General features: G+C 35.8%; 1 protein-coding gene across 5 annotated transcripts in view; it reads left to right on the top strand.

Annotated features, from left to right (window-relative positions):
* Positions 1 to 4,283: 4,283 nt before the first annotated feature.
* Positions 4,284 to 16,365, top strand: part of Mbs (Myosin binding subunit) — a 114,423-nt gene continuing 102,341 nt past the window's right edge. For 2 of the 5 annotated variants that reach the window (XM_074173854.1, XM_074173838.1), the window contains exon 1: positions 4,284 to 4,637. In XM_074173854.1, the coding sequence (XP_074029955.1) occupies positions 4,389 to 4,637 (249 nt within the window). In that variant the 5' untranslated portion in view covers positions 4,284 to 4,388. The remainder of the gene's footprint in view (positions 4,638 to 16,365) is intronic. The other 3 variants (XM_074173845.1, XM_074173849.1, XM_074173842.1) reach the window with 2 other exon arrangements.

Below are 16,365 nucleotides of genomic sequence, written 5' to 3'. Positions count from 1 at the left end.
GTAATAACACTGAACGTCAGGAAGAGATTACAGAATACAAGAACGCTCCTGGAAAAATTGAAAGATCCTTGAATAGAATGCTTCATCGACCGTTCGGTTACTCCACTTCTTCGATAGGTTCATGTGTTTATGTGCTACCAGAGAACCAGGGATAGTATACGAGAACCTTAGATGAGAACCGTATTGTATGAGATAACTTGATTTTATGAATGACTTATTCTTGACAAGTGAATTCGAAAACGATTGTAAGTATTTTTATTGTTGAACGACATTATCTATATATGTGATGGAATCGGCCATTTTTTGCTATTTTCGAATATCGAAGAGAGCCGTGCAAATAGTCTGCAATTCGAACTCGATTTGATCTTTAATTCGAATAACTTCCCCCTAACTCTAGTATCGCTCATGGTTATCTCATGAACATTAAAAAAGACTACAATCATATTTAATTATTATTAATTATGCAATGATTAACGTATTCTAAAAACAATTTATTGTGAGATTTTCACTAGACAGTTTTAGAAAAAACGCAACACGTATTTTGCCATACAATGGCTTCCTCTGGCGTGTCTTATGCAATGATGATGAATCATCAATATTAATGAAATAATCACATTAAATTTTTATCCCCTGATCGATTAAAACAAACCTTAGCATCGAATACTCAAATTTTGACATCTGAATCGCCCTCTCTGTGAAAAATTTGAACTGAGAGAAATAACAATTCATCTGTCAACCAGTCTGGGGTACTTTCTTAACAAATTTGAAAATTATTATTTTCAATTTTGTACTGTGAAAAATTTGAAGTTTCATTTTTAATTCCATGCAGTATTTGTAGCATCAAAGGGGGTAATTTACTAGTTACACACGCGTGTTCCCAATATCACGCTGTTTCGCTGAACAATATTTTTTAACTTACTAGCATAGATGTTATAACATATATGCTATAATATTATATATTTATGGTATCACAGTATTTATGCTTACTTATCATCCATATAGGAAACTATTCTCGAATCACTCATTCGTTCTTGAAACATTTACACTTAAGGCTAGTTCATGTTGGAACGAACATCGCATAAAAAGTGCGACTTAAAATGGCGTCGTGTTTATCGTAAAAAAGTTGAAAAAATTGAACTTTTTTGCGATTTCCGCAAAATGTTATACGTCAACATACAAAGTAGTAATATTGCTTTGACTCTCATTTTTCAAGCCCATACATCGAAATTGAATCCGAAATGGACGAATGTGTCAGGTTGTTCAAATTATATCAACTTTACCGTAAAAAGCTTCATTGAGAAAACCCCGTCTTTATAGTGGGAAATATTTTCAAAATTAGAAGAAAATATGGAGAATATCACAATCTTGTGGCTGAAATAAATGAGAATTAGTGATCCAGAGAAATATTTCAACTATTTCAGGCTTACTCTCTCATTATTCAATAAATTATTGAATTTGGTTGGCCCCTCATTAAAGAAAACTCATTTTGCAAAAGAACCCCACGCCCCTACAGGCAGTAACGTTAAGATAAGTGGTTTGAGGACACGCTCCTATTAAACAAAACTTGAGAAAATTGTAAGTCCTATATTCTGATATGATGGGGTCTGGTCTTAAAAGTCGTAATTCATATGAGTCGTATGTCACCATTCAGGTTCATTTAATAAAATTTAAAATTCAACAATGAAATCCCTAGATATTGCCCGCTTCAACATGAACAGGGTATTTTGACAATTGAGGCAAATTTGCGGAACCGCAAAAATATTATCGCAATCGTTCTAATATGAACTCGCCTTTATGCGATCGGACGGGACTGCAGATGTTTCGAGAAGAGGGCTCTCTGACTTTTCGGTTTCATGAAACAAAAAATGTTACGATAGAATTTCATAAAAATAAATGTCGCTCACTCCGTGGTCCTCAACAAGTTTAACAAACTATCAAATGTCAATAATTCGCCTGACCACAGTAGAAAGCTTACAAAGATCTACTCAATGAAGATACTGTCTATAGGTTGGTAACACGTAGTTGTGATCTGTGGTGGAAATTTATGAGTATGTTGATTTTTCGTTATTCCTTCTGTTTACATTGGGTTAATGAGGAAAAAGTGAGGCATGGCTCTAAACCTGTCCACCGAAAAGCAAATATTTCGTTTGTATGACATTATATTATTCTGTTATTGTCGTGTATGCAGAAAACATTTGTATTATCCATTTAAAAGTTCTATTTGCTGTTTGAAAGTTATTTCCGTTGTATTCATTTTATCGTCAATAAGGATTTTGTTTGAAGACGATGGGGCAACGGTCGAATTGATCTACTCTTATTGCGATGCGACTCGGTAGATTCATTTTACGTTTAGTTTTCTTAAAATAATGTTCCAAAAATAACTGTAAATGTGGCTTGGTTTTTCGAAAATCACTGCTATAGTAGTTATACTGAAGAACAGATTGAAAATTGAACATAATTTTCCAAAAACTGAATCAAATATCAAAATACTAACCGATGGCTATCCGGTCAGTTGGTAAACCGATGATTTCGTTGTGGTAAGAATAACAATTGGCAGATGGCGAGTTTGTATTTGGAATATTTGTACAGGTGATTGTCAAATGAAACCTTGGTCGTTTTTATGTTGTTTTCAGGAAAATCCAAAAGCCTTTCTGAGGCGAATAGTTATTTGAATTGGAAACTAAAAAATTATTTTATACTTTCCATATCTAGATGAGTGAAATCATGTGATTTTCACAGCATTCCGTCGTAATCATTTTCTGAAACTGCATCCATTCTTCAAAAACATCATTGACTACTTTTCAGTTCCGGTCATCAATTCAGTATCATCTTATTTGATTAATGTAAACAATGAACTACCTAGATTGAAACAGGTTTATACGAGGAACAACTTCCGTTATGTTGGCAAGAAACTCTGATTCAATACTTGAATTGGAAATTGATTCACATTTATCGAAGTTAAGTTCAAGACTAATTTCTTTTGAATTGTTGAAATCTCCAAATCCTTTGATATTATGTCAATATTATCATCTCCAATGCATCCGTCATCCAGATACCAACAGTTGAATCCTGAATTCAGTTTTCTGGTTGGCTCTTGAATGACCAGGCAGAAAAATATAGGTCCTGAAGGATCACCTTGTTAGACGTCTCTCTGAGATTCTATCAAATGTTCACTAAAATTCAAAAAATTTGGAGAGCCGTATTACCGATATATGGCAAAATCTTCTTTGTCCGTTGTAACATCAAATTTTTGTCGATCATGTTGAATGCGTTTTCAAAATCCAACTTCAAGAAAATTTTTGTTGATGGATATATCAGCGTGCTGCACGTCGACCGCTTCGCAACCCCCTGAAGTACCGAAATCTAATTGAATAGAATGGAACAATGGGATGATGTATTCCTCCACCAGCCTTTTCCAGATCACAAAGAGGTGCACCATACAGTAATTGACAAATATCTGATTAAACTCCCCCAGATAATAAGCGATTACTTAAATTCGTCACAGAAGTGAGCAGTTTATCTCAAGTGTATATGCTATTCCTAGCGCGGATGGGAAGATACGCAGTGAAAATCAATTACATGGAAATTACTTTTTCGTATTCAGTTATTACTACAAAAATTTGTATCATATCAATTTGAAAATTATCAACACGTTGACTGTAGCAGCATAAATCAACAACCAGACATTGCACCAGTTTATATCCTGACGATACAACACTTGTGTACATGGAAAAGATGATGAAAGTTTTTGTTACAGTCAACCCTGTAATAAAAAAAGTATTGGTTATAATAGCGCCAAACCTGAAAGCTGGGACCAAAAATAAAAGAAGAAGAAGAAGCGGAGTAACTTAATCTGTTCCTTAATGAAACATATTTATATTAAATAACATTTCTTTCAAGCTAAATTAACATCTTTCAGGAATTTAATGTTTTCTTAGAAACCATTCCTAAAATCAACCCTTAGGTTAATGATAGGATAAAAAAATTGATTCTATGATTATGTTTACGTAAAAGATCAAAAGAAAACTAGAAAATCAATAGCAAATATAAATATTACTAACATTGGTACAGGAGCATGGAGAAGCATTCCATTCAATTTGATTAATGCTCAACTTTGTTGAAAATTAACGTTCTGGTAACATTGTTCTAATTTACAGCTATTGTTTCAAATATGCTAAAAAAACTGACCCACAAACAACAAAACGTATTTTCAACTGTGAGTCGAATTGTTTCTCCTAGATGGCACTGAATGAAGTTGACTGTTGAAGTTTATTTTATTTTCTATTTCGTCAACCGCACCCTCTGTTATGTGTATGAAGAATTTAGGTATTTTATTGCTATAATTATTTGTAATGGTGACGGAACGTGTGTAAAGGTATTAAATAATCATGTCGTTGGAGACTAGATCAACTTCGGCCCTTTTTAAACGAGCTGAACAATTAAAACGTTGGGAAGAATCGGATACGAATCGTCAGCCAGTGTCGCCGAAACATAATAGGCGAAAAATAAAATTTTCGTCGGGATGTGTTTTTTTGGCTGCCTGTGCTGCTGGTGATAAGGACGAAGTGCTCAAACTTTTACAAAAAGGGGCTGACATCGATACTGCCAATGTAGATGGACTAACGGCTTTGCATCAGGTAAAAATTAGTTTTGAAAATCCACCTGTGGCAACCAGTGCCCTGGATTAAATGACGTAAAATTCATCAATATGGCTACTACAGCTGAGAAAAATGATTAATACTTGAATATAGAGCAATGTCCTGATGACCAACTATGTGAAATATGGGTTTTGTAATATCTCGTGGAAATTCCCTGAACTTGTCATTGTGTATAGATAGTTATCATTGAGCAAAGTATTGAAAATGTCTTGGAATGTGAGATACCTTTTTGAAATGTCAATAATTTTTTTGAATTTTTTTTTCTTAACAATGATAATAGCAATTAGAATACCAGTATCTCAATTTGTTCCTTAATAAAACATATATTAAATAACATTTACTTCAAGCCAAATTATCATTTTTCAGGTGTACATCCATTTGAATGAAATTTGATGTTTTTTTTTGTAATTATTCCTGAAATTTACCCTTAGGTTAGTGATGAGATAATGACATTGATTCCAATTGAAAGTAATCAGTCTTTTGATGATTGAGATAATTCAAGTGCTATAGAGTAATACCAAGTGAATGAAAATAGAAGAGAGTGTAATATGGATAGTATTCAAGTAATCTGTGTCGAGACTTGCACTCTCACTAACCAATGCAGTGATGTTCCAGCCCACATTTTGAAATTGTTTACCTGTTGTACATAATATACTTGTTGACAATTAAAATTAACTAGAATCAATCGAGAGTCCACTAAAATTTTGTATCAACAAAGGGAAATAAATAATAATGGTACATCTCCAGTTAAAATGAAATCGGTGAGTGACATGGTATACAATAATAAGTCTATTATTAAGATGACTCAAATACTAGTCATTAAGATTTTCAGATTCATTTGATCTTATTAAAATTCATTTTTGTGGAGACTAATTTATTGTGGACTTTGGATTAAACAGTTTTGAAAAAAGTCAAATTTGGTGGGCTACGTACACTTGATAAGTGATTTTTTAAATTTTTTTATGTTGGTACACTTGTCTCGAACATATGTCCACAGTTTAGCATCTTTAGTTTGATGCAGGTGGCTGACTGGCTGTACAGTCATGAAAAACTGGCTTCCAAATTGGAAAATTATGGTATAAGAAGTGTTTTTCTCAGTTGGATAAATTCATTTCTGCAAGACCGGGATCCATTTGTGTCATTGCAAATCACGAAAAATAATACTACCTTCAAATTTAACTCTGAACTTAGAAACATAACAATGAGTACACCACAGGGCTCCATATCAAGTCCTATTTTGTTCATTATGTATGTAAAAAGCATTGACTCTATAATTGAAGAAGTAGTTGCACAGCCTCTGCTGCAGTTTCGGAAAATAAATGTTCAGTTGCGTTAAATCAATTATTCAGTTTTTTAATGGGCAGTTCAATGTAAATAACATATCTTTGACATATTTATCTGGATGAATTCCTGAATTGGAATAGTCATTGCCAACATCTGATATCTAAACTCAATTTCCTGAAGATTATTTTTATTAATTTAAGATCGGTATTGAATAGAGTTCCGTTATTTACTGTCTACTATGCTCATATAGAGCTCTAAAATTACTACGTACAGTGTTTCTGGGGAGGGCCAACTTCAGCACAAAATGTATTGGTTGCACAAAAGCGCATTATACGATGCATGGCAAATATTTCCCAAAGAGAGTCTTGTAGATAAGCATTTCAAAAAACATTATATTTCAACTGCATCAGTCTATATCCGCAACAAGCGAACCACCCTAAATATTGTATTATAAACCAAGTACATATAAAAATTCGTAAATGAGGTATACCATATCTTCATCAATTAAAATAACACAAATAAAATCTAACTTACATACGTATTCTATTTCAAGTTGCCTAGTTAACCTGTTTCACCTACTACTGATAAGTTTCCTATCTAGCCTGTGTTTGTGCGAATCAGACTGATGCGATTTAAATATTTTCAAATCTCTGTTATGCACACGAAACATCCATAGATTGAACTTCTTACCATTTTTTCGGAAATATGTGCATTCCACAGCGCACATCGTACTTAACTTGTATAATTGTACTTACTTCAGCGTGCTTGCTCTTGTTTTGTTTTGGTGAAACAAGTACAAGCGCATATCGAAATCGATAGTGGGGAAGTGGGAAATCACTGAAAGCATACTGCCAGTCATCAGTCGCAGCACAAACAACGGAGTAACCGGACATTTGTTTTATGATTTCTGTCGTTTTCGTTCGTTTGATAAAAATCTTTCTGTACCTACGTTTCCTAAAAAAGAAAAGATGACAGTGAAAATAGAAGGTTTTTGGCAGAATGGATTGAACAATATTATTTTACGCTGCCTGATAGGTCTCAAGCGGTTCCACTGTGCCTTATATGCAATAAAACTGTAGCTATAGATAAAAGTGGAAATTTGAAGCGACACTAAGAAACAAGTCATCAGCAATTCCACAAAAACTTTCCTCTTGGCAGTCAGGCTCGTAAAGAAAAAATTCAGACATATCTCAGTTTTTACAAAAAGAGTACAAAATTACTAGTTCGTTGCTTGAGCAACCAAGAAAAATCCACAGAAGCAGCTTTACGTGTGTGCTGGACGCTTAATAAACACCAGAAACCATTTTCAGTTTCTGAGATAGTATGTTGACAGTAGTTACGTCACTTTTTAAAGAAAAAAAAAAGATGTTTCTGCAATTCAAAGTATTCCATTGTTAGCGAGAAGTAATACACGAAGAACTGAAATTTTAGCTGCAGACATTAAAAACACTCTTCTTGAACTCCTGCAAAAGACACCTTACTACATCACAGCCCTTGATGAATCATGTGACATTGTTGATGATGAACAAATGACTATTTTCGTAAGATTTCTTGGTATTGAGTGTCATATTTTTAGGGAAGAGTTGCTAGCAATATTGCCGTTGAAAAGTAACACTTGAGGAGAAGACTTATTCAAGGCCATTGATGACTTTATTACGAAATATAACATCAGTTATTATAAAATGGTTTCGCTTTCAACCGACGGGGCCCCAGCAATAATTGGCAATGAAAAAATTCAGCTCTAATATCGTATCGTATATTCACCAGGCAGCCCTTTGTGGAAAACTTAGTGCTACACTCAAAGAAGTGATGGACAACTTGGTTGAGTTGATTAATTTTATAAAATCCCATTCTGCTTTTTCTGACTTACTACAACACAACAATGTTCGTTGGCTACGTATACATTAAGTTATTGAACATTTCTAGCTAATAAAAGAACAAGTATCCTCCTTCTTCAAAATCTTGGATATGCAGGAAGCCAAAAAGCACTTTGAGTTTATAAAAAACGAGCGCAATATGCTGGTTGTAGCTTTTCTGAAAGATATTTTAAAATAATTGAATGGGCTCAATATAGAGTTACAAGGAAATGGAAAATTATCAAGTGATCTGATACAAAGCGTGTACGCTTTGAAAAAGAAATCGTTAAAGTAGAATTTATTCATTTTCCGACAATTCTTGAATTTAAAAAGGAGACCTCTGAAGAAGACATTGCAGAGTTTGTAAAATTTCTGGCCGATCTTAAGAACGAATTTGCTACAAGATTCCAAGACTTTGCAGAGAAATTGATGCAGTAGCTGCCAAGCTGTTTAATCTGTCAAAGCCATCACTTCAAATGGGAATAATTTATTTGCAAGATGTGTCTTTGCAAATGTATAAAACGGTATCCACTGAAGAATTTTGGGCCAAACATGTCCCAAAAAAATATGAAAATTGTGAAAGACTAGCTATCAATTTGGCTACTATGTTTGGCTCGACATACATATGTGAAACATCTTTCTCAAAGATGAATTTTTTGAAAAACAAATATCGTTCGAGATTAACAGACGCTCACCTAGAAGAAAACTTCGAATTTGCTGTTCCTCTCGAGAACCAAACTATAAAAAACTGGCTCAAGACCGTCGGTGTAGTTTCTCACATTAATAAGAGGTCTTGTATTTCTTTTATAATTCAGAATGTGATTTGAAACCAACATAATATGTAGCACTTTATTATTAATATTTGTATTTTTTTTGGACCCTGTTAAAATTTTCCCACAGTATCCGGACCCCACCTAAAACTATGTGCCGACCCCTGCTACAACCTTTTTGGTGCATGTGTATAGCGTTAATGTTTCATCCATATAAATAATAGGTCCACATTCTTCCCCATAGGTCCGCATTTTCTTCAAGCATTATAGCCGAGTAGACTGGCGTTCCATCAATATTCGCCTTGTTCTTAAGTTTACTGTTCAGGAGCATTTTTCAAAGACAACAAATAACTCACAGTTCACCACGCAGAATAATTTCTTCACTTACTGTACTAACACGATTATCGCTACACGACGTTCTCGATGTTAACGATGTCCGCCGGCAGATCTACTGCGCGTCCAATATTCAGATGCACAGCTAGATTTGCCAAACTGTACATGGGATGTATATTCTCCGCTTTTTGGGCTTTGTTCATGAGTTGGAGCTGTTACTTGTTAACATATCTTTCTCTTAGAGGGAAGTTTTCATACATACAGTCGAGCTATGAAGTATTTGCATGAACGCCGTCGGATATAATTCAGTATCCATCGTGGTACTAGTCAGGAAAGTAGTTGTTTTCCGACAGGCATTTACCAGAACCTACTGTGTAGGTATGTTGAGAGAGATGAATGCTTTGAGGTTTTGTTTCGAAATACTGTATTTTTTTTTATAAAATAGAGTTTTATAACTCCCGAAGTTTTACTATTCACTGTGAATCAAATTCCAAAATTGATTGTATTCGCTGAACATATCACTTTCTATAAACCATTTTTACCTTTCTTAGGAAGATGTTTCAATATTTGTATTTTTTGTAGTCTGCACCAACTGATACACCTAATATACGAATAAAAAATTGAAAATAAAGTAAACAACCATGTGTTTCACTAGTTCGGACTTCCATTGTCTACTATATAAAATGATTTGAAATCCCTGAAACAAGTAAAAGAGAATAATTAAAAAAGGAATAGTTGAAAATAATAATTATATTAAGCAACAATAAACCTGAAATGAAATGATAGTGAAATAACCTACAAGTAAAAATACAATAATTGAATAAATAAAAATTAAAGGAATGAAAAAAGAAAATAATAAAAAAATAAAAAAGTGTAGAGATTCCAAGTCACGTTAGTTCACGACGTTTCGATTGTTGGTATCTACAATCGTCAATCGTCACCCGAAGACGATTGTAGATACCAACAATCGAAACGTCGTGAACTAACGTGACTTGGAATCTCTACACTTTTTTATTTTTTTATTATTTTCTTTTTTCATTCCTTTAATTTTTATTTATTCAATTATTGTATTTTTACTTGTAGGTTATTTCACTATCATTTCATTTCAGGTTTATTGTTGCTTAATATAATTGTTATTTTCAACTATTCTTTTTTAATTATTCTCTTTTACTTGTTTCAGGGATTTCAAGTCATTTTATATAGTAGACAATGGAAGTCCGAACTAGTGAAACTCATCACGAAACATTGTCAATCACCTTCAAATAAACAACCATGTGTCATCAAAAGTTTATTGGTTACTATTAAAATTCTTGAAATGTTTCTCTAATTTTATACATCTAAATAATTTTTGCTTATTTCTTTCTGATGGATATCATAAAAAAACATTGCTCATGTGTGGTTGAATAAACAGTTTATTTGTATTGAACGCGGTTATTTTCTAGCACAGATTACATTTTCCATTCCGCGAATGAATTTGAAATATTTTTTTACTTTCCGCCAACATTTCTATAACTAAAAATAGTATTATGTAATCACTGTATATCATACAGAATAGAATGTGTATTGACGTCATCTTTTCAAGGAGTTTTGTACGGGAATTGTTTAATATTTCGCACACCTATTAAGTATGAAAAAATCGGGGAATATATAGTATTGGGGGGAGGGAAAGAGATTTTTTTTATTGTAGTGGGAAAAATCAGTGGACTTCCTCAAGACCATCCTTGGCTGTATAGTAATAATGAAACAAGTGGCCTGATCACATGACACCGAAGTACACATTCGAATTGAATTTCTCGATCAAAGTCATGGTAAATTTTCGTTATGTGGACACCCGGCGATTTTGAAAAAATTTTTGACTGTACTTACGTATTTTGATGCGTAGATTACGAATCCGAAAGAAAAAAGCGGCGCTCTCCCTTATTTAAAAAGTTACGGCCCTTCAAAGTGCAGAAAAGGGCAACTTTTCAGCCTTCTTTTTCACTAAATAAACTATTTAAAAACACAAGCATTTATTTAGTAGGTCACTTTTACACCTTATTCCTCCTTCTTTAACACTTTTCACTTCAATAATCAACATTTTTCTAGTAAAAAACTTAATTTAAAAACGAATGCTTCTCCTGGTGACATTATTCTATTTTTAGGTTAGTTACTAGTGACATTTCAGAAAAAAGCGGTTGGTATTTGCCGTCGCCTACTATTTCAAATTCGTATTACACTACCAAAAACCAATTTACGATCTGAAGAATGAAGGTAAAAAACATTTGAATCACTTCAGGAATATAGACTGCATCAGTCGTACCAACCATATCATCAACCTTAAAAACGTAAAAATTTTTAACATTTTTATAAGAAAACTGTTGATTATTGAAGTGAAAAGTGTTAAAGAAGGAGGAATAAGGTATAAAGGTGACCTACTAAATAAATGCTTGTGTTTTTAAATAGTTTATTTAGTGAAAAAGAAGGCTGAAAAGTTGCCCTTTTCTGAACTTTGAAGGGCCGTAACTTTTTAAATAAGGGAGAGCGCCGCTTTTTTCTTTCGGATTCGTAATCTACGCATCAAAATACGTAAGTACAGTCAAACATTTTTTCAAAATCGCCGGGTGTCCACATAACGAAAATTTACCAAAGTCATAAACTGTTGAGTTAAACAGTCAATAATTTTATAGGCATATGGAATGAGAAAATATCTGGAATCACTTCAAAGTAAAAAAAATCTCAAATCGTTGAATCCTTTAGGACATATGTTCACAAGCAGTTTCTCCCAAAATTAAATCAAAAATAAACTAGACATTATTAGGTTATTACAAACACACTAGAGAGTTAATTTGAAAATAATGAATACCATTTAATATATATTAAAAATAAACTTCGTTTAGCGACACTAATAATAAAATTTCAACAAGGTTTATAACGATTCAACTATACTAAGTGACAAAGAAAGGTAAACACATTTTTATTCAAAATCTTTTAATAATTTTTTACTTGCATTCTTGACTGATAATAGCAAACAAACGAGTAAGTTTTCAGGGAAATTGGAAATTGGAACCTGAAACCATTGAAGTTCAACAGTGTGTTGCAGATCCTTGATGTCTTCTGTATCTGTACATCCAATTGTACATCCTCCCGAGGAGTTGTCCTCCTAGGTCATCGTCCATTTTGTCCTTTCCAGGAAGGTGGACAGGTCACTAGGAGACATCTCCTTTATATCGGCAGGTGAAGGCCAAGGCGACCTTGAGGTGTCTCACGGCGGCCTTCGTGAAGGTTTTGGAAGGTGCAGCAACATTACTATCGTTGCGCGGCTTCTTCAACCTTCTTGGGGTTCCCTCCGTGGAGGTGCTCAAGTAAGGGCGCTTTCCTACAGGGGCAACCGTTCCTTGCCTTTATTCAAGGCGGAGCTATTGGCGCCCGCCGCAAGAAGTGCCCTTGCTGTTGTAGGTGGAGTGGGGGAGGAGGAGGGTGCACTTATAGTTGCTGCCTATCCTGCCTCTATCGCTCGCTTTCTCCTTTTGGCCTCGGTGCTGAAAATGCGCTTACGCCTTAGCCTTTGTATTATATCACGAGGTGATCTGCTATGTCCAGCCTCATTCCGAGCGGTAGATTGGGGTGGACATTTCTGTTCATCCCCAGGAACCGCCACAGATTGAGGTGAGCATTTCTGTCCAGCCTCGGGATTGGTTTTTGTTTTTTGTGTTTGTTTCATTCATGTGTGTTTCCACGAGTAGCAGGAGAAGAGTTGGTAACTCTGGCAGAGCTCCGCATTACCAGAGAAAGGCTGATTACAATGAGGTTTCGCCCGATTCCCCAAGGGGATCGTTCGTAACCGCATATCGCCTTGCGGCCATTCAGTTGCCGGCACGAGTCCTTACACTTTAGCTTGGGTAGGCTGGTCCACGGTGGCATGTTCCGCCAAGGCTTTTGGGGAGTTTTGGTTCCCCTCAGCCTACTTATTTCTGCCTCTGACCAGGAGTCCGGCGACCCCGTCTGTAAGGCCACATTGGTTTCCCGAACAGAGCTCCCAGTCCCCTGGCCGTTCCCATATCCGCCATTTTGGGACGCGCCCGATAAGTAGCCCAACCCACGGGTCCTCGATGTCTTCTACACTCGTGGATACGTCTGGGCATTGTCCTGATGTGGTGGTATATATCCTGTTGGGGTATCTCATTCCACCAGTCGGTCAGTCGGTAGCCAAGCGGTTCGGCGTGGGTGCTTTGTTCACTGCCGTGTTGGTCGGTGGTTCAAGCCCTAGTCTGAACGGTCTATCTTCACTTCCTACCGTCCAACCCGTGTTAGGAATCACACGTTAAACGGTAAGACCTCGTTAATCCTTAGCTCGCACAAGTTTCGACTTCTGAGGGTTGTCGTTCTTAGGGGTGGGACAGCTGGTTAACGGAAAAACAGATTTTAAACAGATTTTTTTTAAACCTACTTCTAACTCATGTCTGAGTGCTGTCAAAGTATGTGGGGGCTGTTGTATATTAGCAGTCTGCAACCAAGAATATCCCACACATGTTCGATCGGTGAAAGATCGGGCGATCTGGGTGGCCATGATAAGCGGTAAATGTCATGCTGATCCATGAAGTCTAGAGTTACTCTAGCCACATGCGGTTTAGGGCTGTCTTGTTGAAATATGGAGTTCTCGATGTCCTCAAGATATGGAAGGATATGAGGCTCCATTACTTCGTGAATGTAATGAAGAGTCGTCATGTTGTCTCTAATAAAGACTAAAGGTGTCCTGCTACCATTAAACCAACAGTATGGTGTGGTGAACATGCCTATCCAAATCAAACTGGGGATCTCGTCTTTCACCACGACGCTTTCTTACTCTCGCTCGTCCATCGTGCATACAAAAACGAGATTCATCGCTGAAGACTGCGGTTCCACTGTTGATTCCTATTTATTCTGTCTCTGCACCAGTGCAATCGGTTGCGTCGATGGCAACACCCAATGGGAATGATAGGAAACTTATTATTCGCGCATTCCAACAAACCTTTCGTGTTCTTCAAACCACTAATTCTCAATTGCCCTAGTAGAAATGAACCGATCCCCAAGAGCCAAAAGTCTTAATCGGCGATCCGCACGCGCTGTTTTTCCCCTGCGACGACCGGTGCCCCTAGCTCTATGTTCACGGCCTATTTGTGTCTATGCCTGATAACATTTTGGAATAGTACGCAAAGATCGATTGGTTTTTCTTGAATTTTCTCTAACTTAAAAACCTGTCTCACGTAAGCCAATAATTCGTCCTCTCAAAATCACTAAGTTGGGGTATACGACTGAGTTTTCGCACTAGAGGCATAGTGTTAACAATACGAAACACTTTACAACAAACTCTTTGACAGTTGAAGCATAAATAAGAATTAAATTGGAGAAATGGTAATTGCTTACACAAAAAAACAGTTAAAAAACTGGCCAGAATAGCTTCCGATACGGCGGAAATTGTACTGGCTTTTTACTGGCCTCAACATAAATACACATGAAAAACATTATTGAAATATTTTCAATATAAATGGGTGTTTACCCTTTTTTTTGTCACACAGTATGTATAGTAGTTAGTTAAAAATATTTTTTTAGATAAGCTGAAAACAAGAAAGAACGAAAAATACTAATATTATTGTGAAAAAAGCGACGGGCGCTAGATATACAAAAAATTTGGCACAAAGCGCCCACGCTTTGTTTTAAGCTAATGGGGAATGTTCCTTCTGACGAAAATCAAGTAGTTTTCATAAAACAGCTCTAAAACAACGCATTTTAAACTTATCATTTCAACTTTTTTCTTTAAAAAATTATTTAAATACTTAAAAAAGAGGAATGAAATAATGCATTCAACATTTAAAGGGATTCGTTTCTATTTCACCATTTGGCAACATCGGTTATAGCTAATAAAGGACAATGAATCTGTTACCTGTATGAGACAAACAAAGATGACATATTTCAGAGGCGTGCTGTTCTGTTTACTTATGTTCCGAGTTCCGAGACATGCTGTGACATATGACATTTTGTGCACCTAACCTGTCTTCCTCTATATAAATAAATAACAAAACAACTGTTGTTTGTGTGGCTTGTGGAGGTGGTATTGAACTATAATTTATATTTTGCCTTAATTGTTGATATAGATAATTTTCCTTTTTCTAAAGTAGAATATCTAGGTACGTATAAATTATTTCAACTTGATATAGGCGCTGTTGCCAATATGTGAATTAGAAACAAATACCTTTAAAAATCAAAACCCAACATTTGAAACATCAATTTGAATACTTTTCGAAGTGAATTTGAAAAACTCATGAATTAAACTCAAATTTATTTTGTGTTCAAACTTGCATTTGCTGTAATACCCCAAATGGAGGAACATTCCCCATAAAAAAAAAATTAACTTTTTTGTTCGATGTTCTTTAAAAGCGTGTGTTTTAGTTTTTTAAACTATATTTATTTTTCATTTTTGAGTTTCGTATTCTATAAAAGCGTGTTTTTTAGTCTTTTTGAAATATATTTATTTTATCTAAACTTTGGGATCAATCAGCCGTATATTGTTTAGAAAAATAACCATTGATATTTTCCGATTCCGGAGAGGGAGCCTGAAAATCACCCCAAGGCAGCAGGCACGCAAAGGAGAATTACAAATAAGGCAGCAAGCGCGCGTGTTAATGAAAAAAGTACTTTTTTCAAATGAGGAAATACATGTAAAGTGTGGTCGAATTATATCAAGGAGGTTACGTACAGCGCCATCTGCCCGCGAATAGATCAAGCAATAATGTCGATATGTCAAGGAAGTTACGTACAGAGCCATCTGCCCGCGAATAGATCAAGCAATACTGTCGATAATTCTGTCAAATACAGATCCCGCCCGTTCCATCTTCTCATTTTCCCTGCTAGCACGATCACCTTTTTTCTTACCTCCTTGTGGTAACTGAAGTCCAGAGTCCACCACAATTCCCAGGTATCTCACACTCATACTGATCTCAATTTCCGTGCCATTCATTCTTATGACCGGGGATCTTGCATCCCTTCTGGCCTGTATGTACATACATTCCGTTTTCCTATCATTGTACCCCAACCACATCTCCTCCTCCAATGCTTTGCATTCATTCCAAACCAGATTTCATCTATTCTCGATGCTTTCAACGGAGCCACCTTCGATGGTAACCAGCTGGTCATCCGCGTAGGCCTGCACGTGCACCTCATACGCTCCAATGCCTTGTCTTACTTTCATCCTTCTCATTCTTTCGAACAATTCTTCCATGAATATTAACCATAGGGTCGGTCCCAAACTAGACCCTTGTGGACAGCCTCTGTTTACCGTTTCAGAGACCGCCCACAGGTGACTGTTCGCTCCCCTATAAAACTCATACACGCCTTACCCACATTCTCCGGCATTCCCATGCGTATTATGCATTCCTCGATCGCCGGCGCCCACGCGGTGTTAAAAGCGTTTGACAGGTCCAACGCCACAACCAGACTGTGTCTCCTTGC

The sequence above is a fragment of the Leptinotarsa decemlineata genome, unplaced genomic scaffold, assembly GCF_025532065.1.
Source record: "Leptinotarsa decemlineata unplaced genomic scaffold, Ldec_3_MD MMD2_P_RNA_scaffold_12, whole genome shotgun sequence".
NCBI lineage: Eukaryota > Metazoa > Arthropoda > Insecta > Coleoptera > Chrysomelidae > Leptinotarsa > Leptinotarsa decemlineata.
The sequence above is the reverse complement of the archived record's forward strand: the minus strand, read 5'-3'. Positions and strand labels throughout refer to the sequence as shown.